Source organism: Molossus molossus, unplaced genomic scaffold (genome assembly GCF_014108415.1).
Source record: "Molossus molossus isolate mMolMol1 unplaced genomic scaffold, mMolMol1.p scaffold_m16_p_7, whole genome shotgun sequence".
In the NCBI taxonomy this organism is placed as follows: Eukaryota; Metazoa; Chordata; class Mammalia; order Chiroptera; family Molossidae; genus Molossus; species Molossus molossus.
Window position 1 is genome coordinate 26,316,237 of NW_023425401.1, and position 27,450 is coordinate 26,343,686.

Consider the following 27,450-nt stretch of genomic DNA (forward strand, 5'->3'; position numbering starts at 1 on the left):
TGCCTGATTCCTTAGCACTAACACTTTAAAGATATGACTAAGAAAATCATAGTTACTGAATTACTTACCCAAGTAGTTGCCAGAGCAAGGTGTGTTTTCTTGGTTACTTCATTCTACGACTGTGCCATTTAAAGTCAGCAGTATTTCGACTCACAGTAGAACAGCTTGACCGCTCGCAAGCTTTATACTCCACCCTCGTCCTCACCCAGCACAAAACAGCCCTCAGACGGGCTTATAAATGCACAGCAGGCTAAGAACTGCAGTGGTGATAATGACTCCCTCCACGTAGAGGAACAAAGAATAAACCTCCAGTAAAGGTTGTTTAATGGTGTCAGGTTATTGTGATCCCTTGCTTTTTGCTGAATCCATTTGATTTAAATTGTAGAAATAATCTTTCACACAGTGTGGGTTCGGCAGCAGGGTTATCGACACTAAAACTCAAATGATCCTGGAAAGAGAGGAAGTAGAAAGAAGAAAGCTGTGCATCAGCGAATGTCTTTCCACACACTGACTCTGTGTGTCTTTGGGCCTGGGAGGCCAGCTGAGAGTCTCCAATCACACAGAGCTTCTAGATTTCAGCAGCCGTAGGGGCTCTTCCATGGGACCCTGGGAAGAGAGTCATTGGAAACAGAACTGGCTGATGATGTCGAAAATTGGGTTTACCTCTGAGTACCTTTGTAAAGCTGCACATTTCAAAGTAGCATCAAAAGCATAGGGGAAATGCATGTAATGTGGAATTAATTTGCCGAAATACCATACAGGATAGTTTAAAAAATGTTTAATGCACGTTTTCAAGGAAAAATTAAATTTCTTTCTCAGTGTTAACATTACTAAACGTGCCGATGAGCAGCCAACTGATAAGAGCAGGAGCCAAACAGGACTGGCAGTGAACTCCAGATCATTAAATTGTAACAAAGAATCAGTTGTCTCACAAGCATATGCAAAAGGTTTTCTAATTCCATTAGCATCAGGTTTGAAGTTGCTGCTCCTGTTCTTAGAAGCAAAGTGCTTTCAGAACAAGACTGTACCAGTAGGAGAATGCAAGCCAGTCTTTTAAGTGCTTGTGTTTGTGTGTGTGTGTGTATGTGTGCCTTAGGAAAATAAATATCACTAACAGCTAGGTATTTAAAGTCACCCTTAAAATGTTTTTTGGGACCAAGAGACTGTATTAGATAGATAGATAGATAGATAGATAGATAGATAGATAGATAGATGATAGATAGATAATTTATGAATTAGTGATCTACACTAATTAGTATGCCCATATGTATGTGTTTGTGTGCCTGTGATGTGATGTATCTATTACTATTTGACACGTAGACCCTTAAGCACCGTATAGCTAGGTGGGACATCAGAAGCTCACCCAATGCTTTGATCACATGGAAGAAATGGAAGTGTAATGAGATCGTTCACGTTGGCCAGTGGCCCCAGCGTGCTGACTAACCCTCTGCAGTGCTCTAACACATTAGCCCTGGTGTGGCGGAGTGTTCGCCTGTTTGAGGAGTTGTGTTATTCTCTGCCAGCCTTGCAATCAAAGCAATTTCCGGCAGAGGTCAGCTGATCCCATCAGACAACCTGCTGACGAAGGAAGAGTGTGCCCTGATGCTGTTGAGAAGGAACCCTGTAACCTGAACAGAAACTGCTTCCACTATGATTATAATGTAACAGGTACGTGAATAGTCCTTCTTGTCACGGAGTGAACGCCCGTGTGTGGCAGCTCAGCCGCGTGAGTATTGTTGATCTGCACCTGTGAGCCTTCGGGGCACGCTGCTTACTCTGCCAGAAATACTTCTTTATTAGTGACAGAGATATTTATCTATTATATGTTTTAATAAGCATCAAGATACAGATAATGAAAATATCGTGCAAGCATTAGTCCTGTGGTAGACTGTGAATACTCTAATTGATCCTGTTTAAGACATCCTCTAACTTTGCAAGGTGTAAATAAGATACGTTTCCTGTGGGTATCGGGTTTATTGAAAGATGTCTTTCTTCTTCTGAAGATGTCTGATTGCTGTAGCATACTGGGACAACGATTCTTCGCGTGGGGGCGGTTCATAAGCATGTTTGATCCGACGTGAAAACAGCAGCAAGCGTACCCTTGCCAAAAAGTGTATCGATATAACTATTTCAATACTATCAGAGGTTCAGATAAAAATGGATAGATGAGTATTTTTTTTCAGGACAAAAGGCTTATTATAAATTCCATTTCCCCCCTTAACCCTCACCTCCTACCATCAAGGCACGTACCCAGGGGAAGAAGAGAATTTGTTGGTTTCTATGAGTTGGGGAAACGCTGAGGCTTATTTTGGAATTTTTTCAAGTAATTCTTACAGTGACGTAAAGTACGGAAATTGTACAATGACTCAGCAGTCAGGTCAGCTTTCGTCTCATTTGGTTTTTCTCTTCAGTTTTTGTTGATGAACAAGGAAATCACGGTTCTTTGGGATATGCTGTGTTACTCTCAAAAGAAAGATGAAAGGATTATTTTGAAAATGACATGAAATAAGAGAATTAAATAAACATGACCAAAGTGATTTTGAAATAAGTACACATTTTTAAACATTCTCAGTACGGAAGTAAGTGAAGTACAGTGTTTTATTTGAACATAACACAGTTCAAGTACTATTCATTAAAATTATGGTTATTTTGCTAAAACAAAAATAATGTCAAAACTGAAATTTCTGCGCTTACAAGGAAAAAAGTTTTTAAGTGACCTTTGATCTGCAAGCCAAAACCATGTTTACAGTATCGCCAAATGGCTATCAAGATGGTCAAGTAGACATCTGCCTTCCAGAATAATCCCTGTAGCTACATGTAGCCCCCGCAATCCCCCCCGACTCCTGATGTGTTCGAAGCCGAGACCCAGATGCTGTGTGTGCGGGATGATTGATTGTGGGGCGTAGGAAGCAGTTGTGAATTAAATATGAGATTCGGGTCATCAGAGCTTCACTTGAAATCTGTTTCCTATACACGGCCTTCTGTTCCGACGGGCTCCCTCCCTTTCAGATTGGAGTACATGTCAGCTGAGCGAGAAGGCGGTCTGTGGAAATGGCATCAAAACAAGGATGTTGGACTGTGTTCGAAGTGACGGCAAGTCGGTTGACCCGAAACATTGTGAAGAGGTGAGGGGATGCGGTGTTATATCTTCGTGAGTAAGTTCCTTCCTAATCATTTCAATTCACACTGAGCCAAGTGGCCTGTGCTCCGTCGGCTGGTGGGCAGCAGATGATTCTCTGCACTACTCGGAGGCTGCTAGGCACCCTCTTGAAGAGACACTGTCCAACCCGACTGATCTCCACGCATAATTTCCTGCATTTTGTTCTGCTCGGGGCCCAAAGGTATGCTAATTACCCTGTTCGGAAAGAAATGCTTGGGGAACAATAAGTAATCAAGGTGAATGTAAGCAATAAATCTTAATCAGACTACTCATCATCTTTGTAATTTCATTTGAATTTTGTGTTGCCTGGGACACCTGCCAAGATCCATCATTCATTCTCTCTGTTGCTAAACATTGATCGCATGTGGTTTCGTAGCAGATTTTGATATTAGGATCTAATACCCAGCTGTGAGAGTTTAAGTCCTCAGGTGTGGATGACAGAGAGCTTGAAATGCAAACAAAGGAGTGAAGTCTGCCATCAGTATCTTTCAGGTACAAAGAATCATAATTCTTAATTCTTCGATTTACAGAAGTAATGACTCCGTTTCTAGATGGGACGTTGTGAAATGTGAGGAAACAGTTGTTGACCTTCCATAGTTTTCAAGAAGCTACATTTCATGTTTTAATTGTTTTGTCTGATTTCCAAATGAAAGGGTACTCACTTTCCTGAGAGGTTTTGACTCCTCCGGCGTCTGCGACCCACTGGGTTAAATATGAACCAGGGGGAACGGAAGCCTCAACAGGCCTGGAACACACAGGAAGAGCGTATGACCTCATTAGTGTTCAGTAGACATGGTGACCACGACTTCTGTCTGCACATCCTGGGGGTTATTATAAGCCCATGATAAACTTTTCCAGCTCCTACTGGAAATCTCGAGATGAAAATATGTTAATCCGTTTGAAATCTTTATCATGCAGACCTCACTTAATTTCCTTATAGCTCTGTCCATGTGATCATGTGAAGAGAGCTCCGAATGTGCTGAAAACAAGCTGTTTGATTAACAAATTTCTCTCGCTATCATCTTATAACATAACTTAGTCTATTTATACTTTCAATTTAATTAGACATTTTATACCTGAATCAATTTTGAAACTAATAACAGTGAAGTAATGGAACCATTATAAAAAATAATGTTATTATTAATGAATATTATTATAGTCATACACTGTCTGGAGAGTTTTCTGTGATCTACTTCTAGTTGATTAATATGTCTCTTTTCTTGAAAATTCACATATAAATGCCCTCCTGAGTCGTCATGAAATATGCAATGAATAGCTCTAAGAGCTTTTTGAAAGCGAAACCCAAATCATACAAGACCAATTTTAAAATAGCTCATGACTACAGAACAAAGGTATAAACGGGTCCTTATTTCTCAAATAAAACTTGTATAAAAACCTGACAAATTTATCCAGGAGACTAGATAAATTTACTCTGGGTACAAATATTCTTATGTTTGAACACTGTGATGACAATTAGGGATTTAAATTACAACAGTCTTGCAAACACTGTCTTCAGGGAGAACAGTACTACTCGCTGCAGGAATTGAATTAAACAACTCCTCTCCCATTAGCCATCCCTACGGATGCGGTAGGATCAAATAATAGCCCTGATAAAATTGGCTATCTTTTTAACGATGGATTGATTGCCTGGCTACTAATACACGCATAAAGCCTGCAGTCAGGGCCACAGCAGTAGCTAACTCTTGCTGTTTCTCTAACAGCCAAAAAGAAAAAACGGCATTATTCCCCAACAAAGAGGAAAATTGGGGTTAAACCCACCCAGTGGTTACATAGTATTTTTGTCTTTGATGTTTTTTAGACATTTACTCACCTGATGCCTAGTAATTGATTTCTCCTTTCCTATTCCTTGATCCCCAAGCAGATTTTTTTTATTAAACACATGTTTAGATAGATGGTGATGATGATAGATAGATAGATAGATAGATGATAGATAGATAGATAGATAGATAGATAGATAGATGGAAAAAGAGATACAATGAATGTAAGGAAAAAAGAAGTATAGGGTTAAAATGCCTCAGAAATGGATACCCAGAGTATCTATAAACAGACATCCTTTTTAATTTTCTAGTGAAATAAATAAATAGTAGTTCAATTCTGTGATTGAAACCCTATCTTTATGAAACTGTTATCTCCCTTAAATATAACGCATTATTTTTTTCATATCACCTCAAGACTCCCATGACTTTAAGTGACTGTGAGACTTTATGTAGTGATGTGTAAACACTTTCATACCAAATGCTCAGCTTCGGCAAGTCTTTCTGGGGGAGCACGTGTGGGAGAGCCTGCCAGGGGGTGTGGGACACACACACTGACTGTTCTTCTCCCTGTGACCACTGAGAGCAGGAGCTGTACTGGAACCACAGATAACATTTCAGAAAGTTTTCCTTTCACCGTCTTATAATATGTAAATTAGATACCCTAAACTTCTCTTTCATGCAAAAACAAAAGAGGTCGCGAAAATCCCAAGGATTGCCAATTTAAGAAATTATATTATCCTACAGTGCTCTTAAATTTGTCTATTTCAACGCTACTTTGTACCTTAGACTTTTTACATGTTTGCAAATACAAAAGGTGAGTTTGAAATCTCATCTTGTATTTTAAAAGTTGACCCATGCACCAAGAGGTCTCTGGTTCGATTCCTGGTCAGGGCACATGCCCAGGCTGTGGGCCCCATCCCCAGTGCGGGGCATGCAGGAGGCAGCCAATCAATGTTCTCTCTCATCAGTGTTTCTGTCTCTCCCTCTCACTTCCCCTTTCTCTAAAAAAAATTAATAAAGGAAAAAAAATAATAAAGCTTTAAAAGTAGAATATGTGAATAAATATTGGAACTCAGTGCTAATACAATGGCACAATGTTATTAGCTGATGAGAGATTAACGCTAAAATAACTGAATTATAGGACAGCTATGGAGATCAGTTTAGAAAAATAATCTTTGTAATTAAAAAATGTATACAAAGTACTAATAATCAGAAAAATTTTAGTGACCCAGATTTTCTTTTAAGGAGATAGCATACGTAAAGACTGATATTTTATATTGTTTCAATCCATGATGTCATGAGCTTTGAGTGGCAATTTGTCTTGAAAACCTGTCCCTTTTGCTTTTCAGCTTCAACGCACATATAAAAATAAGTAATGTCCCAAAGATACAATGATAGATCTGTATATTGATGACATTCTTGGGTTTCCACTAATGGAAAATAATGATGCTTACACTTATTTGTTCCTCACTTAGAGAAACTCAGCCTATTTGGATGTTAAGTCTATTCTTACTCATTGCATGTTTTAAAAGGTCAACACTACATAAGTATAGTGAGTAAATGGGCCCTTTGCTGCCACTCTCCTGGGTTGATTCACTTTATATTTTTCCAGTTTGGGTGTTTGTCCTCCTGATCTCTCTTCATTCTGTTCTGCCTCTTGCTTACTCTTCCTCTCTCCTCCTCTTCTTTCCTCTTATCCGCACTCTGTCTTTCCCTTTCTCCCACCCTCCTTCGGTCAACCATGCATGTGGTCCTGCCTTCATGTCGATGCAGACAGGTCTGCCTCTGTCCTTGCAGCTGGGCCTGGAGAAGAACTGGCAGATGAACACGTCCTGCGTGGTGGAGTGCCCTGTCAACTGCCAACTCTCCGAGTGGTCTCCGTGGTCCGAGTGTTCTCAAACGTGCGGCCTCACAGGTTAGCGTTCGACGGATGGTCAGAGAATCCAAACTAAAATGTTGCTCTTGCTTTCAGTCCTATCAAATAATTGTCAGTAAGATCGAATCAGGGTGTCTTTCCTTCCAAAACACCTGAGCCTTACGTGATACCTTCTCCCAGTGAGATATCTGCTTGCATGACCGTAACATATCACTTTGTATCTCTTAAAGGAAAAATGACCCGAAGACGGACAGTTACCCAGCCCTTTCAGGGTGATGGACGACCATGCCCTGCCCTGGTGGAACAGTCCAAGCCTTGCCCAGTAAAGCCCTGTTATCGGTGGCAGTATGGCCAGTGGTCCCCGTGCCAAGTGCAGGTATCAGATCTCCAGAAATCGTGTGGAAATGTGTGTTCTTTATGTGCAGAGACTTGGTTTCTGAATCATTTTTCAGAGCTTACACACAGCATGTTTCCTCTTAAAGATTTTAGGTGCCTGGCTATTTCGTAACTAGTTTAATTAGTGTTGATAACAAGCACCCCCTGTCCTGTATTTTAAACGTCATTTGGAGACTGATCCATTTAATGAAAGTGTATTTGCCTGCCTTTGGCTCGAAAACAAATACATTGTTCACTGTGTGCTCCTTCTGGCCCAGGGTTTGAAGTGCTTCCTTAGCTGCTCATAAATCAAAGTCAATGGTGCAGAGATGACAGTAAGTGATGAGCTCGCTGATGAATTATTTTCTTTTCCTAATTAGTTATTTCTTTCTTCATTCCAGGATGCCCAGTGTGGAGAAGGGACCAGAACGAGAAACATTTCTTGTGTAGTGAGTGATGGGTCAGCAGATGATTTCAGCAAAGCGGTGGATGAGGAATTCTGTGCTGATGTTGAACCCATTATAGATGGTAATAAAAACGTGGTCTTAGAGGAAACCTGTACCCAGCCTTGCCCAGGTAACCGCAGCAAAACGTAATTTATATTTTGATTGTTTCTTTTTCTTTTTTTTTTTTTTTATCCTCACCCGAGGACATTTTTCCACTTTTTGTTCAGATAGAGTGGGAGGGAGAGAGAGGAAGAGAGAGAGAGAGAGAAACATCGACGTGAAGGGACACATCGAGTGGCTGCCACCCACACGACCAACCAGGGCCGGGGACAAACTGCAACCGAAGTACGTGCCCTTAGCGGGAACCGAACCCGGGTCTCTCTGTACCGCAGGCTGACGCTCCAGCCGCTGAGCCAAACCAGCCAGGGCTTGATTGTTTCTTACCAGGACAGGGACCAAGAAGGGTTGCATGTATTGTCTACGTTAAGGGATGCCAGCAAACCTCTCATTCAGTAAGATCTGTGCCAACAGCCAGACACTGTTGTGTGGGTGATGGGGGCACTTCCTCCTGCTGCAGGTGGCGTTGAAGTCCACCATGTTGACACCCCTCCCCCCAGAGTTTTAACATCTGCAGAGCATGGCAATTAAGGCCTCAGGCTCATGTTTGACAGGGAACATAGGAAAGAAAAGTTGAGAAAGGATAGAACATACAGCTATTTAGGATGTCGACAAGAAAAGAATAGAAAATAACAGAAAGGCAGCAGCCTAACCATGATAGCAAAACAAAAAACGTAAGTCCTTATAATGAAAGCTAACTCTGGGTCTTACGTAGAATCAACAATGAATTTATACCTAGATACACCGTAGTTACAACCGAAAACGTAGAAAAATAGAGACTTATTAAAGCATTCAGAAAGAATAAAAACTAGATTACCTGCTTTTGGAAGACACAATTAGAATCGTAGCAGGATTCTTCTCAGGTACATTGGAAAGCCAAAAGGCAATGGAACACACAGTCATGTGTCACTTACCAGTGGGAAGTCGTTCTGAGCAATGCCTCAGCAGGAGATGTCATCGCTGTGTGAACATCCCAGAGCGCACTGCACACACCTAGCTGCATGGTATAGCCTAGTGCTTCTAGGCTACAGACCCGCGCAGCGTGTTGCTGGAGGAAATTGTCACACAGTGGTATTTCTGTATCTGAACCTAGAGAAGGTGTCGTAAAAGTAGAGTACAGAGGATTCAAAATGGTACACCTGGAGGGTGCACGTACCGTGAACGGAGCTTGCAGGACCAAAGGCAGCTCTGGGTGAGTCCGTGAGTGAGCGTGAAGGTCTAGGACATTACTGCCCATAATAGTGGATTTTACAAACGTGGTCCCACAAGCCCTCCCCCTGCTTCCTTCTGACAGGGCCAAATATAGAAGATCAAAGCTGCCGATGCTGTTCCATGAACAGGGCTGTGAGCTAAATTGATTGGAAATATCGAGGAGAAAATGGGTGGGCAAGGCCTAGACCACCATGACAGCGACGGTCGGGGGCAGGGAGCGGGCCTGAGGGTCAGCAGGAATTAGAAACCAAGACAGATAAGGGAACCCTGGGGACCGTCCCGGCCATGTGGTTTTGGCTATTGTGCGTTGGAGCAGTGGTCTGGTTAAAGAACTTTGTGGAGTGCCTAAACATAGAGGGTGTTCCACGTGGAGAGGACATAGAACTGGACTCAGTAGCGGGACTTTGACATGTTATTCTTGGTCCTGTTGAGCCCGTCTAGCACAAAGGCTCTCTCTGGCATTGAATTGGTGGAAGAAGTAAAACTCACCTATGCTTTACACGACTGCAATCTGGAAATGTTTCCAAAGTACAGAAACAGCTGGCTCCACACCACCAGAGGGAGCTTTTCTAAGCGTCAGTGGCCCTTAATACTTGTTTAAAGGTGGCTCCTGTGGACCTGTGTCCTTGTAGAAGGTCAACAAGAATGTACATCCCTGTACTCTGAAGACCATCAGGCTAGGGCGGGAGGCTGGAGCGCCCTCTGGATGGATAGTGCTTGGGGGACAGGCTTCTGTGAGCTGAAACAGGCCAGCGGCTGAGGGATTGAGAGGTGATCTGTGCCCTCAAACTTGAGGTGCTGTGAGTGAGAGGGAATCATTGCTAAGCCCCACAAATACTGCTCCCATCAGAGAAAAAAAAAATTCCTCCTCAACCATAAATCCTTCCATGTCTTACAGGAAATTCAGCTCCGTTAGGATATACGGGACTACCGTCATCTGTGCGGTCCGTTGTTGACCAAACCACCGGTAATGCAGTGCATACCTGTATCTGAAATGTGATGGAGAATAATCATCCACCTAAAATTCTGCCCCCTGCTAAATTATCATTCAAGAGTGAAAAAAAAAAATATTACAGAAGAAAGGATTGAAAGAAATCATTCTGATGCAATGTTGGACAGGAGGGGTACAAGCAGGAAAATGTGGGAAGCAAATGTCTATCAAACAGTACAAAACGATTTGGCAGACAGTGAGAAGCTAATATGCAGGAATTTGAGATCGATGCGGAGGACTTTAGGGCTGATAGGAGGTCAAAATAAACTCAATGTCAAGTATGAGTTTAAGGTCTTGAGAAAGATATGGAGGCAGCAGTTGTTTAGTAGACTAGCAGAGGACGAAATTGAAAGTGAATTACCTATATTTTACCCTCAAATGAAAAAATGTTATTCTCCCAATTTGCTTATAATAACAATAAGAAAAAAATATCTGTTTAAGAAATGTGTTACTTCATGTAAGATCTCAAAAAATAAATAAATAAAAATGAGGATTTGGCAAACAAATACTGACTGGGCATAAAATAGATTTTCTATAAAAAAGAATATAACTTAAAGTCTTAAGGATGGATAACTTACATATTTTCAAAAATGATTTTTTAACCGAATTAAGTCCCTTAAAGCTAAAAATGTTGACAACATGACTTGCCCATTTTATTCACTCATAAATTTACTTATTCTTTAATAAGTAAATGATTTGATGTGATAACAATGGCAGTTTCTATAGCTTATTAATATGAACTGAAAATTGAGCAAAGCAGTAAATAGACAACCCCTGCTACCTTGAAATGCTAGACTTGGCGGGCATTTCTCACTGTGTACATTCAGCTGTAATAATAGTTTTTGCACACAGTGATATTTTCATCTACTTAAGATTAAGGAATATATATATATATATATATATATATATATATATTTTTTTTTTTTAATCTGACTTTCTGGACCTAGGCAAAGTGTTGCATCTTAGACAGTCCCACACCTGCCAGGAATAACGTTTTCCTGACCCAGCAATTACCCCAGTCCATTTCCTGCTTCCCAAGCCGGCCCGATTCCAGTCCAGATCTCACACACGGTCTCAGTTAATAAAATCATTTTGCTTCACAGCAGACAGAGGTTGAGGCTGTGGCAGCAGGTTGGGACTCTGGACAGGGCCAAGGTTGGAACATAGGGGATTTGCTGTATTGATTGGCCACATTGTCAACAAAAGGTGACTGAAGCCAAAGGCTGGAAGACCTACACAGTCTAACACCAGATCTCCAGTGCCCATAACAGGATCATTGTGACACCCACAACATTGAGCAGAACTGGAATCCTTGCCAGGCGTTGGCATAGGCTTCACTGTGGAGTCTCGGCGCGTATTCTCATTATATTTCCTACAGCACAATCACCTATTTGATTATTGATCAAGTGTTGTTGTAGGCTAGGTTCTGGGTTCGAGGTTGCTGATCCAGTGGGAAACACAACAACCCTGTCCTCATAGAGTTTACCCTATAATGGAAGAAATTGGCTAAGCCAATAATGAGATAAATAAACATAAGATTAAAACCTGTGGCCAATGATGCAAAGAAAAACTGCACTCTCCCATAATGACATGGAAAAGGGCAAACACGCCTTCTGATTAAAGTCATCACAGATCCAGCAGGAGGCTGTTCTTCTCTTATCAGTTACAATCTATTCATTTCAGCTCCTCCAATGAAAGTGTCCTTCAGTGATGGGTTTTGAATGAGCAGTATGTGACCTAATAAGCTTTAAAGAGTAAAATGGAAATGCATTTCATACACTTAATTGTCATATCTTTGGCTGGCATAGTGTAGTTTATTATAACAATAGTTTATGTAGTCAAAATATAAAAGCAAATTTAGGACAAGACAATGTCTTGCTCTCATTTGCTGTTATTAATCTTTGAAGCCTGACATGGATTAATTGGGAGTGATTATGATACAATTCACAGACAGTCATTAAATGATTTATTGAATTTTGTTACAAAACACGCTATGTCAGGTGATATAAGAACAGAGATAAAGCCTTCGAGTAGAAAGGTATATTTTATTTCCATGTAGTTTGCAATCGTTGAGGTGAAGTTATATACCTTCATATTGACAGGAATATTTTTAATTTTAATATTTTCTCCTGCATAATTAAAAACTGAGTTACCCAAAAGTAGCATTTCCTAGGGGATAGAAATGTTTCTAAACCTTATCACAGTACTTAAAAATTTTTACTAGTTCCTTTTTTCTTAACACTTCCAAAATTTATGACGATTTTCTGTACTTTAGGATAATAATGGCATTAATGACATACTATAATAAAAGTCTACAAAAATCACCCCACTTTACTATTGTATATATGTATCTGTTAGTCAATAATTCATGTCTTTCTAGGGTTTCTTAATCATGGCACAAGAAGTTTCTTCATTAGTCAGGTATCCAGGTGACTTTGTGCTAATATTAGACAACTTCAGCATAATAAAAGGCTATATAAATTATTCATGTGATATGGCTGGAATAATTAAAGTGATAAGAACCCCTTGTGGATTTTTCTATCATAATTTACTGTATCCTCTGATGAACAATATCACCAAGCAGCCGGTCCTCAAGAATGGATGTGTAGCCCTGGCCAGTTTGGCTCAGCGGTTAGAGCGTCGGCCTGCGGTCTGGAGAGACCCGGGTTCGGTTCCCGCTAAGGGCACGTACTTTGGTTGCAGTTTGTCCCCGGCCCTGGTTGGTCGTGCGGGTGGCAGCCACTCGATGTGTCCCTTCACGTCGATGTTTCTGTCTGTCTCTCCCTTCCTCTCCCTCCCTCCCACTCTATCAAAAAAAAAAAAAAAAAAAGAATGGATGTGTACATGGGAAAGATGCATTTCATGAAATCTTTCCTGTTCTCAAAATGGTCGGAGATGTTGATGTTGAACACGTGATGCCCTGTGGCCCAGCAATTGCACTCTTAGGTATATACCCAGTAGAAAGATTCATACTAAATATTCATAACAGGAAAAATTTACAACTCTCCGCATGCTCATCAACAGCAGAATGGATATCTAAATTGTGGTAATTCATACATAAGAGGAAAGTACAGCAATAACAATGAACAAATTAGAATGGCATATGTACATGATGGATCTTGACCCGTCCCGCAGGTCGAGCAACGAGGACTCTAGAGGGGGAGTGAGGATGAGGAGGGACAAGAGACACGAGAAATGGAGACAAGACAGGGCTCTGATCAAGTCTCGTTTATTCAGGGGTAATTCACACAATATATAGGGCAAGAAGCACCTGTTGCCAAGCACCAGGCTTGCCCGAAGCAATTCTAGGAAATACTACAAATGGAACAAAAGGTCAGTAAAGACTGGCTGATGAGTAAATGGTTACTTAAAGAAATGCAAAATACAGAGATAAAGAAATGCAGAATGCAGAGATATCCTGCCTTGGGGCAGGTGATGGCAGAGCAGATTATAACAAAATTGATGCCATGCAAAATGTCTCCCACAGGATCTCACACATATAAATGAGTGAAAGAAGCCAGACATTAAAAAGTACATACGGTACAATTCCATATATAACATGAGGGGGGTTTCTGCGATTCTGAGAATGCTCTGTTGTTTAATTTGGATGTTGGTGACATGGGTCTATAACCAGGTTGTGAACACTCAGTGATGTTTGCATTCATGATATGTGCAATATCAAGTGGCATTTATTCTTCAGACAATAACTGACAAACAGGGAAAGTGGACTGAAGATGTAGAGCAAGGACACAGCATGCCTGCTGCCACTACTACAGCTCTCATGTGGCTGTCACCTGCACACCCCTGGGGAGAAACAGAAACAAAGCATAAACACCAGCTCTCCTAGGTTTGGACTTCAAGCTCCTTTGAAATTATGAATACCTAGAAGACAAGTTCTATGTATATTTAGATTTTCTTTGAATAGTGTCAGGTGTTTAGTAAACCCCTTTACAAGGTTAATGATAGAGTGGTAGTAGGTTTTCATCAAGTATTTGTTCTCTCTTAAGAGGAGAAAAATCATAACAGACAAGCTCTTTTAAGCAATAGTTTACGTTTGATAGCATTACAGAGTGCTTCATCCATGCCAGAAACATCCACTCAGAAAAATAACAATATTATAATTATAAAGCTACCTACTAACTTGTAAATATCAAATACTTATCTAAAGAGTATGTGTGACTGGCATACCTACAGACATTGCCCAGTGGGGTTAAAAACAAAATGACCCTCTGGCTGGCTGTTCTTTGTGAGTATGGGTATAAACTGCACAGCTGTGTTTGGCAGGTGACTGTTATTTGAAGGAGTGGTCTTCATGGAGCCTGTGCCAGCTGACCTGTGTGAACGGTGAGGACCTCGGCTTTGGTGGAATACAGGTCCGGTCCAGAGCGGTGATTATACAAGAACTAGAGAATCAACACCTCTGCCCAGAGCAGATGTTAGAAACAAAGTCATGTGATGGTAAGTCCTATAAGTCATGAAATCTATTCATTTTAGTTTCGTGTTGATAAGCAGAAGCCCAAGATATAGAATTTTCCGTTAAATAAGCAAATTTGCCAAGATGTCACTGAAGGCTGAGAATTGAATTAAGGATATGATTCTGAATTTTAAAGGTTGAGAGGAAGAAAAATCTTGCCATCTTTCTTAAATTTGATATGCAATATTCTGAAAAGGTCTCCCAGTTTTATGAGCTAAAGAAAGTTGAGACAATTAGGAGCTCATTATTTGTACACCTATAACAATCACGATCATGTATGACTCTAAAAGTGTACTCAATGAAATCAAAAGAATGAATAAATAAAAATTACAAAGGTACAGTAAAATGAGAGATTTTGCTAAATTTTCAGAAATTGATAAATCAAAGTACTGGTAAGAATTACTCTAAATTTGACATAACCCTATTTGAATACAGACAGACAGACAGACACACACACACACACACACACACACACACACAGAACCATGCACCAAATATAATCAATACATGACATTTTTAAGAACCACAGAGCATTAATATGTCATAGTTTGGGAACACAGATGAAATCCAAATGAAAACAAAAGAATTGCTGTCTAGTGGAGAATGTAGGGCTCGGCAACCCTCTCCTTCCTCCTTACATTGGAAAAGAAGGTTATGGCATCAGGAGCCAAATATCACATTTATTAATGAAAAGTTGGAGGGGAGCTTACAATTTGGAGTAGAATGCTTACAATGAAAGCAAATGGTGTAGATAACATACCCCCCAAAATAAAATGGTCAGTTAAATCTTCCACAACTTACCAGATAAAACATTCCATATGTCCTGGGACAGGGAGGTGAACAAGTAGAGAAAGATCAGGGGTTACAATAAATGAAGCAGTTTCCAGGGAAAGAAAGAGAATTCTTTACCCCGCAAATGAGAATGAAATAAAATTTCACATCAATGACATTACAGTTGAGAAAGAAATCCCTTCCTGGCTGGTGTGGTTCAGTGGCTTGAGCGTCATTGTCCCATGAACTGAGAGGTCCCGGTTTGATTCCATGTCATATGCTGGGGTTGTGGGCTTAGTCCCCAGTAGGGGGCGTGCAGGAGGCAGCTGATTGATGTTAGTCTCTCACATTGATGTTTCTATCTCTCTCTCCTTTCCTCTTGCTCTAAAAAATAAAAAATAACTTTAGAGAAAGAAATCCCTCAAGAACTTAGAGAAGTGAAAACTGAAAACCATACTTTTAGAGCATTCTATAGCAAATGTTGTGTAGTATTTAGCAGAGAACTAAAAGCCTTAAATGCTCAGATAAGAGGAAGAAGGGTTTAAAATGAACTAAGCTTTCAACTCATATTTTTGAAAAAGGAAAGTATAACTAATACAGATCAATATAAATTAAATGAGATAGAAAACAAAAAAACAAGATAATCAATAAAATCGATAGCTTGTTTTTTACCAAACTAACAAAGTAGACCGCTTCATGCAAAATCATTGAAGAAAATAAAAAGAGCAAAATCAATACTTCCACAGATAGAATAGTGTTTAGAAAAATATCGTTCTGTGAGTACATTTTGCTAATCAATGTAAAAACTTAAAGACAAGTTAGAATGTTATAATTTACTAAGAGGAATAGAGAAGCTAAACCATGGATTCTATAACTATCAAAAATTCAAATCTATCAAATATGTAGTCACATATGCACACAAACTAAAACTTAAATGATTTAATTGTGAGTTTTACCAAAATGTAAAGAAACATACAACTCCCATTTATGTGAAATCTTGAGAAGTAAAACAAAGTTGAGTGGGAAAAAAGGTGGAGGAAAATCTCCCCGATACAACACAAAAAGCACAAACACAAATCAAAAGATAAAAACACATTCAAATTTAAATGTAAGTCTTCTCCATAGGAAAATAGACCATAAACAAGGTCACTGGACAAGCCACAGACTTAAAAATGATACTCGTGATGTCAATTAATTTCAAAGGATTAATGGCTAGAACAATTCTAAAATGTTTCAGTCCAAGACAAATTATACTATTGAAATTGTTAAGGACCCGAAACTGCTTTCTTTTTGTGAGTTTTATGTTTATCAAAATTTATCATATCAAAATTAAAACTGATATGCATTTGAATATTTGTTAATTTATTTTAAATAATCATAAGCCTGGGAGAAACATCTGTAACAAAAATAAATTTAAAAAATAATCGTAAACCAATTGTATGTTACCATAAATAACATATTTCCTAAAAAATAACTATTTTCAAAAATAAAAAGAAAATAACTTTAATGACAAGCGTGGTCTTGTTTTACACTATTTCAAATCTATAATATCTTGCTTAAAGGAAGAGAGCTGGATTCTTTATCTGCTTCTTTATTCAATCTATTGCAATTTTAGTTTATTTTATATACAAGGTGGAGCAAATGTAGGTTTACAGTTGTTCATATGGAAAATAATACAATAAATATTAAATAATGCAAGAATAAATTCTGTTTCCCTTACTCACAACTGTAAAGTTAGTTTTGCTCAACCCTGTATATAAAGAAAATCCTACCTTACACAGTTGTCACATACACACACTCTGAAAGAATGTCAACATCTCCTGTGGTCCCTGGGCCACACTTTCAGAGTTGCTATTATAGAATTAAGAATTCCCACAATTCAGTAAGAAAGGGCACAGATTTCAGTAGGAATAAAAGAAAAAGGCCAGAGGTTAATACATAAGCAGTTCACATAAGAAGAAATCTAAACGCCCCCAAACATCTTTGTTACTGTTTAATAGCTTTAGCAATCTACAGACTGCAATTTAAAATGATAGCTTTTCACACCCACAAGACTGACAAAACTTTTAAATCTGGTAATTATAAAGGTTCATGAGGGTTAGAGCAATGGTAACCCTTATTCACTGCTGGTGGGCGTGTAAATGGTCACCTTTTAGAGGGAAAAAAAATGTCCTAGATTTAGTAACATTTCGGCTATCCCCACAGTGATACCCAGAATTTTCCCTTCTAGATATCTACCTTAAGGAAAACCAGGAGGCTTGCCCAGGGTTGACTACTGAGGCATTGTTGTAACAGCAAAAATTAAAAACCACCTAAAAGTCCACCCTTAGAGGAAGTAGCTGTATAAATTATAGTAATTACTACTGTGGAATTCTATATAGAAGTTAAGATAAACTGACTATATCTACATTAAAATCACATAGAAATAGTTTGTAACATTGACTATTAAGTTTTAGAATGATTGAGAGTATGATCCTTTTTTTATTTTAAGACTGACTAAAAATAATACCTTATATCATTTATGGGTATATATCTCTATACATATTTATGGTACATTGATATTAAAAGAATAAAGATGGTCACAGAACTGCATATATCTACTTCAGAATAGTGGGTATTGCTAGACATGGAGGGAGATCACATCCGAAAGGAATATAATAGAACCTCAAGTTTGTCTGCTATTTTTTATTCATCAACAAGCAAAAAAAATACCAGAGCAAATATGGCTAAGTGGTAACATTTGTTAAATGGCATGATGGGTAACTGAATTTTTTTATTCTCCATCCTTGTCTATATGTTTGATATTTATAATATTTTAAATAATATGTCAAATCAAATTAAAAATCCAGGTTTACATTAGATGGTATAACAGCAGATATGGGAAATGAGTTGGGATTTAGGTGTATACCTGGAATTTTGTAGCATGTGGCAACTTCAGGACAATAAATTGACATTCGAATCATCTGAGATGACCTTCTTGTCACTATTCAGTTACTTATAAATATTTAGTCAATATCTATCACCATGAATAGCCTTCCGGAGAGCAGGACACTTCTGTGAGTGTTTGTTGTGTCCCTGCAGATGGACAGTGTTATGAGTATAAATGGATGGCCAGTGCTTGGAAGGGCTCTTCCCGAACAGTCTGGTGTCAAAGGTCAGACGGTGTCAACGTAACAGGTAAACCTCCAATTTCTCTTTGTTCCTTGAAAGTCTTCCCATAACCCGCATGTAATAGGTCAAAGAAAATAATGAAGAAAATGGAGATATTCTTTCAGTATTCAACACATGGTTGGATTGAGGACACCTGAGCTGTATACCTATCTGGGACCAATGACAAACTATTTTATTTTTTAATGTTTCAGTTAAATTCTCCCTCACCCAGCCATTCTAGACATTGCTGCTAGAATTTATTTAAGTAAAATACTGTCTAACTCTAACAAATGATTAAATAAGTAAATATTCTCAGATTATTTTTACTAGAAATTTTGCATATTAATAACTCACTATGAGTTAAAAATAATCAATTTTTTGTTGACTGTATCTATTTCTGTGTCTTAAAAAGCAATACACCAGCAGACTAAAAATATTTTTGCGGGAATATGATGACACAAGACACAATATCTTGCTTGTGGATTCAGAAAGCTCTGATTTATAGTTTTTTTTTTTATTAATTAATAGAGAAGACCTATTGGTAAATCTCCAGTCCAGAGCATCTGAGCACCTCACCTTCTCTGTCCCCACACAAAAATTATTACACACCCAAAGAAGAAATGCAAATAAGGAACTTTTTTGAGTGTCCTTTATACCCTGATTCACCCCCAAAGAACTAATCTAATCTGCAATTATTAAAAGTTTCCTTATCTGAGCCCAGTAAAGGCAAGGGATCCCAAGGATTCCTTTGAAGAGGGAAAATTGGGCTCCTGATATTTAGTGAGATGCGCCATCCTGCAAATTGCCCAGAAAAAAAATCAAGCTCAGACCAGAACCTCAACCTCAAACACATGGAACCAAAGATCTCTTTGGTCTTCTTCATTTCTTTTTATAGATCTAGTTTACAGGAACCTCCAAGCCACAAGAGTGGAAGAGTCCTGACAGCTATCTGTTCAGGGTGAACTTCTGACTGACTAGCTGCCATTGTTTTGACCCTCTGACAGGGAGAAAAAGTAACATGCATACTGGTGCCTCTTAGTATATCCATTTATAAATTTAGCTGTAACATATACAGTAAGATAACAGCAGCAGGGATCAATATGCTTTTTTGGAAAGCATCAATTTTTATATTGAATTTTAAATTACCTGGATTTATTGAAACCTAATTACTTATTTTCTCCCTGTGAAAGCGGAAGCAGGATGTCACATTGTATTCTTGTGAAGATAAGATTTTATACATGAGAAATCTGTATCAAGAAGCCCTTGATAATAGCAGCCCCCAGTGGACATACGCATAACAGAAAAGACACCTTCCAGAGGACCTTTGCTCTCTCTCAGTGTTATTTTCTGGAAGAAAAATCTGTTTCAACCACACCACTCTCAGAGGAGGGGAAGCAGAGGCTTTCTGAACCAGAGGTGGTCCACTCAACTCAAAAGTCGCAAATTAATATATACATTCTTCTTTAAACTATTCAGGAAGAATTTTACAGCTTCCCAAAAGGGTCCTATTAGTTTTCAAAGTTTTTTGTTTTTTCCCCAAATAAAGATGCAAATAATACTTGTCTGCCCTTTTCTTCTGTAAGTTAAAATCTCTTATCCTCCTGAAATTGGGGCTTTTCCCCAATGCAAAGGTAAGTCCAATTTTAAAAGACTTACCTGTAGAAATCATATTTTCGATTTCTTTTTAATGCAGAACAGTATGCAATGCATTTCTTTCTAATACTGTTTAATACTAACAGGCCAGTGTGTAAATGATTTGTGATAAACTTTATATGCATTCCTTTCCCATCTTTTAGGAGAGATGAGATTCTTTATGAGAAATAGACAATCATGGAAAGTACCTTACCCACCTGGATGCTTTAATGTTATGAATCGTTATCCTTATAAGAAACTCAAGCTGTTGTTTTCTTTTTTTTTTTTTCCTTCATGCATTTAATGATAACTTCACTATGGCCATTTAACTGCATGCCTTGCAAAGACAACTGCTTTCCATAACATTTTTCTATGAATATTTTCTTTATAATATTGAGAGATTAAGGCAAAGAATTGACATTAGTACTCTGAGAAATTCCAGAGGATCATCAGTTCCATAAAGGAAAGACTTTGCTCTGCTAGCGTTCTGTTAGACTGAACAGGAATGGGTTGAGACTGGGAGCTCCTTCCACATCACCAATACAGTTTCCTTCCGACATCTGCCCCCGTCTCCATGTAACACTGTAGGCACACTTGGTACTGTGCAGGAAAAGAAGGAAGGAGAGGGCATCAAAAGAGCGCCGTGAGCCCTGGCCAGTTTGGCTCAGCGGTTAGAGCGTCGGCCTGCGGTCTGGAGAGACCCGGGTTCGGTTCCCGCTAAGGGCATGTACTTCGGTTGCAGTTTGTCCCCGGCCCTGGTTGGTCGTGCGGGTGGCAGCCACTCGATGTGTCCCTTCACATCGATGTTTCTCTTTCTCTTCCTCTCTCTCCCTCCCACTCTATCTGGACAAAAAATGGAAAAATATCCTCGGGTGAGGATAAAAGAAAAAAAAAAGAGCGCCGTGACTTCCAGTTAAATCAACAGAACACGCGCACCACTCAGTAGCTACATGTTTTCTTTCCTGTTCCCCCCAAATCCTGAGTTAGCAGGAACAGTGATTCTTCTGAAAGAGAAATACACATTAAAAGAATAGATAGTAATGTGGTAGTCCATAAATTAAAGAGACATCTCTAGGGATATGAAAACCCTTTCTTTGAATAGCCAAGAAAGACTTTTACCTTTAAAAGAAAATTAAGTCCACTTTCTAGTGCTGGAGCTGGCCGCAGGGACAGTGGCAGGAACAGCTTGTGTGTGCCTTCGGGGCTTTCCCAGCGGCAACTATGAAATCATCTGTTCAACAAGGGCTGTGGACACTGCTCCAGCACCTCCTCAGAATCAAGAGGACCCCGGGTTCCAAAATGAAGTGGTCGGGGTTAACCAAATATTTCAGTCCACCGCCCTTAGAAACATCTGTGGGATTCCCGTGTGGCTTGGGATTCGGAGACAAGCCTGTAACGACAGTGTGTTTTTATTATTGCAAGAGATCCGACTTGTCAAAACGTGGTTTTCTGTTCCGCAGGGGGCTGCCTGGTGGTGCGCCAGCCTGACGCGGACAGGTCGTGTCACCCACCGTGCAGCCAACCCCACTCGTACTGTAGCGAGGTAGGTGTGACTCCCTCAGGCCACACACGCCAGCTTCTCCACTTGTCACCTCGCTGCCTCTTGTGCAGTCATTTCCCTGGACAGAAACCCTGTCCTGAGGCATAAAAATCCGACTTGGGGATCTCCCCTTTCGTCAACATAGACAACCCCGAATGCACCTGCCTTCAACGGTTAGAATAAACTAGTGTGCGGTGCAAATGGCGTGTTCTTTCTTTATGTAGTGAAGACAGAGCTTACATGCCCCCCAATACTACTTCATTAAGAATCCCCCAAACAATACTTCATTAGAACCTTCTCTTCAAGTCAGGTCTGTTATGCTTTCAAAAACCACCTGTATGCACAGTAGACATCTTCTTGTTCTCCTGCAGACGAGGACATGCAGTTGTGAAGAAGGGTACACCGAAGTCCTGTCTTCCAACGGTACCCTTGAGCAGTGCACACTGATCCCCGTGGTGGCGATACCCACCGTGGAGGACAAGAGAGGAGACGTGAAAACCAGTCGGGCAGTCCACCCGACCCAACCCTCCAGCCACCCGGCGGGGCGGGGAAGGACCTGGTTTCTACAGCCATTTGGGCCAGGTGAAGTGACTAGACAGCGCTGATGTAGAATTCTTTAGTTATACACTCAGCCAATGCCAAGCGATTAAAAAATGAGCATTTTCTTATGAGCTATTACCAACACTCATTTGTTCTGATGCTGCAAAGAATCTTATAATTTGTGTACTATTATTATGAAAAAAGCACTTATGCTCAGTGTTCAGAGAAATAAAATTACTTTCTTCTGAGAAAAAAAAGTTCAGGAATGATATTAGTTATTCAATCTTGGTCCTAAATTTACAAGTATAATTACTTTGACATTGAACAAAGCAGTCTACCAATGAAAATATTAATTAGGATAAAAACCTGTTATCATTCAGTACAGGAACAAATAAAACTGTAAAGGCATTCAAGAATTTTTTGTTTGACCACAGAGCGGTAATAATTTGAACCTAAAATAGGAACATTAGTAATGCAGTTATGTGCGGGGGGAGGGGAGGGTCACCAGGTAGCCAGACCCACTTCTGTTAGCCCTTTAAGTTGGCACATTCAAAGTCTCAGAATCTATACCAGCTCTAGATCGACTAAGGGAGGGATGGAGCCTTCTTGTCTAGATGGACCATCTTGGAGACTGACTAGACCCTTGTCCTCTTAGACAGCTTTTCATGTGTCTAGTAATGGACTTGAAGCCAATACCAGCAAAAGCTTGAAGGCCTGATGAAATGCTATTCCTACTCTGTACACTTTCTCTCTCCAGTGGGTCCAGCCATACACTTACCCCTGGAAATAAGCTGATGCTTCAGAGTGTGCTGGGAGAGCTAGCTAAGATCATGCCACTTTTTCTCACACCAAGAGGGATTGCTAGTTCATGACCAAAGGATATCTCCAGGCAAAGCCAAGCATAGACTACTTTATAACTCTGTCAGAAACACGAGAAAGGAAGGAAGAAATGTGCGTAGCTAACACCTCTCCATTTTTAATGCATTAAGTCAAAACACTTTGCCTTACTGGGGAAGCTCTGTTGGAATTTTTTAAAAGTATGGGGTGATTCTCATTTAACTACATTATACCTACCTTAATTAGGTTTGAAAGGGTGAAAAAGAGACATTTCATTTTGCAATGCTGACTTGTCTGTGTAAACATGGAAAACTCTTCTCTCAGTTTTCAAGACAGTGGGCCAGCAGATGGCCATTAGCCATCTTGACCTTGACTAAGAATCCAAGCAGATTTCCTCACATCAAAACTTGTTTTTAGAAAGAGAGAATATTATTATTGTCATAATGAATTTAATACCTATGCCCTGGCCGGTTTGGCTCAGCAGTTGGAGCATCGGCCTGAGGACCAGAGAGTCCCGGGTTCGGTTCCCAGTAGGGGCACGTACAAAAAAAATTTAATTCCTAGTTTCCCTAAAGCAAATATTTCAATATACTACAAAAGCACATTTAGACCCTGTTCTTGGTTTTTGAAAAACTCAAAGAATATTTATAGAAGAACACTCGAGGTAGATAAACCCAACAGTGGGACGGCTCTTTTGATTTCAAACCTAGGTTTAAAAATTTAAATCTTTAGAATTGACAAGAACTATTTAATATTTAAAATATTAATTTATTTCCAGCAAATGAACCCCTAAATTGATCCAGCTCTAGGTTTAAAAAAAAAAATCACAGGACTGATTTGCTTTTGATCAAACCAGAGTCTCCATGGGGTCAATTTTCCCATCTATAATTTAACACTAATATATGTTTAATTACATGTATGCAACAGGAAATATATGTTGATGTGAGGATCAAATTAAGTTAGCAAAGTTATTAGTAGCGTCTTATGTTTGAAGTTTATTCAGAACATAAAACTAAATTCAAATAGAATGAGACCAGAAAACCAACTTCAGAGTCTCTGTCCTGCTTGGTTTCATGCACAGATTTCCCCCCGATATCCAAAAGGAGAGTGTTCCTGTACTTTCTTAAACCAACGTGGCATAAAGCGAAGAAGCAGTTACCACCAGCTTCTATGGGAAACGTTTTGAGCGTCCTCCAACCCAGAAAATCACCCCCTAATTTATACCAAATATGCTTAATTACATCCAGTTTTACACTAAGCATGACGCCCATACGCGCTCTCTCAGCCTGTCCAGTACCTTAGGACACATCTTGCTAACAGACGCACAAAGTAAATGGAGACAAAGCTCAAGTGCTCGCGGGGTTCAGCGCTCTGGCAGCGTGAGGCTGAGATTCGGGGTGTGGTCCCCGGGAAAGAGCTTGGTGGGGCCTTTTGCTTCCCGGAAGGGCTGCTGCCTCTGCACCGCTCACTGCAAAGCAAACGCTGGACACTGCTGTTGCTTCTCGCCTTTTCTCATAAGAGAAAATCACCTTCGCACTTCGTTGGGTTAAGAGTGTACCACATACTTTCAAAAAGTAGGGAGTTCCTGTATTAGAAAAGGTAGAAAGGAGTTATTTAGAGACCCTTTTGTATGTGAATCAAACTGGGTTATTTTTGCAAATAATACTGTCAAATCAGCTTTAAAGGACACTGTACATGTAACTAGATAAAAAACTATCCATTCCCCACATTGTTAAATGTATTCATTTTGAGTTTATCTGGAAAAAACATGTTGAAAAGACCAAGTTTATGTTCAAATGCCTGTCTGCATCAACTCTTAAGTTGGAAGACTTTTTTGAAATTGCATTACGTTTTTTTCCTCATTATTGCCAATCTCAAAATAGAATGAAAATCAAAGGAAAATGTTTATGTAACATTATGGCTATATTGGATTTGAAGTAAAATTCAGATAAGAAACAGCAGAAATTTAGACGTAGTAACTTAAAATCTGAACACATTGAAAATGTTATTTATTACCTTTCAATTCAATTTCATTGATAATTTATCTTTAATGAAGGCACATCTAACTCATAATAGCAGCTTTGCATTTATCATTAATTGTGCCGAAGCAGTAATTCATTTTGAGTTTTGAAAGGACTTGGTCATATGTGATTGGTCCATTGGTCATAGTTAAAGACTGTCATTTATATGCCAGACTAATATAAATTAATGATTAATATCCATTCTTCTTAGATGGAAGACTAAAGACCTGGGTTTATGGTGTAGCAGCTGGGGCATTTGTGTTACTCATCTTTATTGTCTCCATGATTTATCTAGCTTGGTGAGTCTTTAAATATTTCAAAATCGGAAAGGATAAATAATCTCTCTGGGTTAGAGGAACCACTTTCAATTGACCATGACACAGGAACGGCAAACTAACGTCTCAAATAAGGACTCAGGTTTATTTAGTGTTCATCTGAAGTTCCAAACAAACATGGCTTTAGTTGAAGATAGTCTAAAAACTACCAAATCTGAGTCATTTAGTTTCAGGCCATCTTATCAAGTACATTCTTCTTGGCAATGCCAGGGAATGTGCTTATGATGAACTGCAGATGTTTATACTGAATGAGTACTAGAGAGAGATATATGGTAATACCTGATCTTGTTCAACTGTCTTTTTATACATGCATTATTTATAAATTATGTATTATTTATAAAGTATTCTGGCCAAATATAAATGGTTACACGATAATGTCATTTCTGTTGTTAGTACTAGAGGAATTCCATTTGAATAATTAATCTTTTACAGGATAATAAAATATTTGAAGGGTTCTGTTTTGAGTTTATTCAGAGCATAAAACGGAAAAATTCAAAGATACCAGAACATCACATTTTAAGATTGAATTTAGGCAATGCAGACAGTTCAGTAATTTAGATTTATCAATAGTTGCAAACTTTTCTCATTTCTAGCAGCAAAATTTACAAAGAAAGATGGATTTTTCTCCCACTTTTAATGATTGTCTAAAATGTATCTTTATTGTTGAAAGTATTTCAGATGTCCCCCCCATTTTTCCCCATTGACACCCTCTTCTCCACTCCCCTCTTCCTGAATTTTTTTTTTAACAGCAAAAAGCCAAAGAAACCCCAAAGAAGGCAAAACAACCGACTGAAACCTTTGACCTTAGCCTACGATGGAGACGCAGACATGTAAAATACAACTCACTCCAGCAACAACCAGTTTCAGCTCTCGGACTCTGCAGAGGCTACCCAGAGGCCACGGAGCTATTCACGCCGCGTGGATTAAAACACAGTGTACCTGTTCAAAAGCTTCGTTAAGGAAAGAGTGAAAATTACAGTGCCATTGGCGAAATCAAGACAATACCATTACACAGAAACCATCGACTCTGAGAAGTCTAAGAGATTAAGTTGAAGACATACTGCCTTCTGAGAGTCTTGTGTGATCTTTCATGAAACCTACCGACTGGTAGTGTACTTTCATCTCTGAAATATGGTGATGGAATTGGCCGTTTGGGGTGCCCGAGCAAGCCTCTGTCTGCAGTGTTAACCCGTAGTAACACTTTAGCATGAAGCGTTTATACCAAGATCTCTATAATACTATAGGCAAGCATAACATCATGTATACTCAACTGAATGATACATATTACTATGTCAGATTATATACTTGGTAATAAGCCATTTTAATGCTCCAAGTTGAGCAGAAAACCCATTGCGTAAATTCAGCATTTGGTGGTTGATGGTAGCTTTTATTGACCTGCATTTCAGAGGCAAAGACTTTTTTTTATAAGACTTCGTTCTTGTCTGTCTCCAAAGTACGAATGCTGGACATGTCCTAGTATCTTAGAAGAGTCCTCAAGTTCAGTATTTTATAGTGGTTATCGTCTGGAAAACGAATTTGCTTGTGTTCATACAATAAGTTTCTACGTTCCCCAAATTCAAACTGGTTGCCTGCAGCTTTTTTTTGCTAAATGGAAGGCACATTTTTGCACTATATTAGTGCAGCATGATAGGCACTTAACCAGGATTGCCATAGAAACTGCCTCTTTTCATACGGGATGAAGACATCTACGCTAAGAGTGTCATGGAGACATTGACAACTTCTTGTATCCTGAAGAGAGTAGAGTGCATTTTGGGATGGCCACAGGATGGAAGTAGCTGTTACACCTGCTGTATACACTTTTCCTCATCACTGCAGCCACCACGAAATTGACAACGTGGCGGTGATTTAAGTGTTTAAGTCCCGAACTCATTAATCTTCCGAAAGATGGATCCCTCTAGTTGGTTTTTAATTGTACTTTGAAGGCTGTTTATGACTAGATTTTTATATTTGTTATCTTTGTTAAAAAAAGAAAAGAAAAGAAAAAAAGGAGCTGGTTGTCTTTTTCATTTTGGGCAGATGGAGAAAATAATGTACTGATGACCTTTGTACCTGAAAGAAATCTAGACTGTGTATTGACTCCCCCCAGCCCCCGATTTGTTTTTTTTTAGTTTCAGATCAAATGTAGTTCAAAATCCATCGTTTTGTCATTCTCATTGGTAAAATTTGAAGTGGTA

At 39.3% G+C, this 27,450-nt stretch overlaps 1 protein-coding gene across 1 annotated transcript in view; it reads left to right on the forward strand.

The window, feature by feature from the left end:
- The window catches only part of THSD7A (thrombospondin type 1 domain containing 7A), a 399,001-nt gene extending 372,897 nt beyond the window's left edge, over positions 1 to 26,104 (forward strand). Inside the window, exons 18-28 of the mRNA XM_036246730.1 lie at positions 1,524 to 1,668; positions 3,010 to 3,125; positions 6,736 to 6,853; positions 7,045 to 7,190; positions 7,591 to 7,765; positions 14,240 to 14,413; positions 18,282 to 18,377; positions 21,443 to 21,525; positions 21,894 to 22,104; positions 25,132 to 25,219; positions 26,005 to 26,104. Of these exons, the coding sequence (XP_036102623.1) occupies positions 1,524 to 1,668; positions 3,010 to 3,125; positions 6,736 to 6,853; positions 7,045 to 7,190; positions 7,591 to 7,765; positions 14,240 to 14,413; positions 18,282 to 18,377; positions 21,443 to 21,525; positions 21,894 to 22,104; positions 25,132 to 25,219; positions 26,005 to 26,089 (1,437 nt within the window). The 3' untranslated portion in view covers positions 26,090 to 26,104. The remainder of the gene's footprint in view (positions 1 to 1,523; positions 1,669 to 3,009; positions 3,126 to 6,735; positions 6,854 to 7,044; positions 7,191 to 7,590; positions 7,766 to 14,239; positions 14,414 to 18,281; positions 18,378 to 21,442; positions 21,526 to 21,893; positions 22,105 to 25,131; positions 25,220 to 26,004) is intronic.
- Positions 26,105 to 27,450: the final 1,346 nt, after the last annotated feature.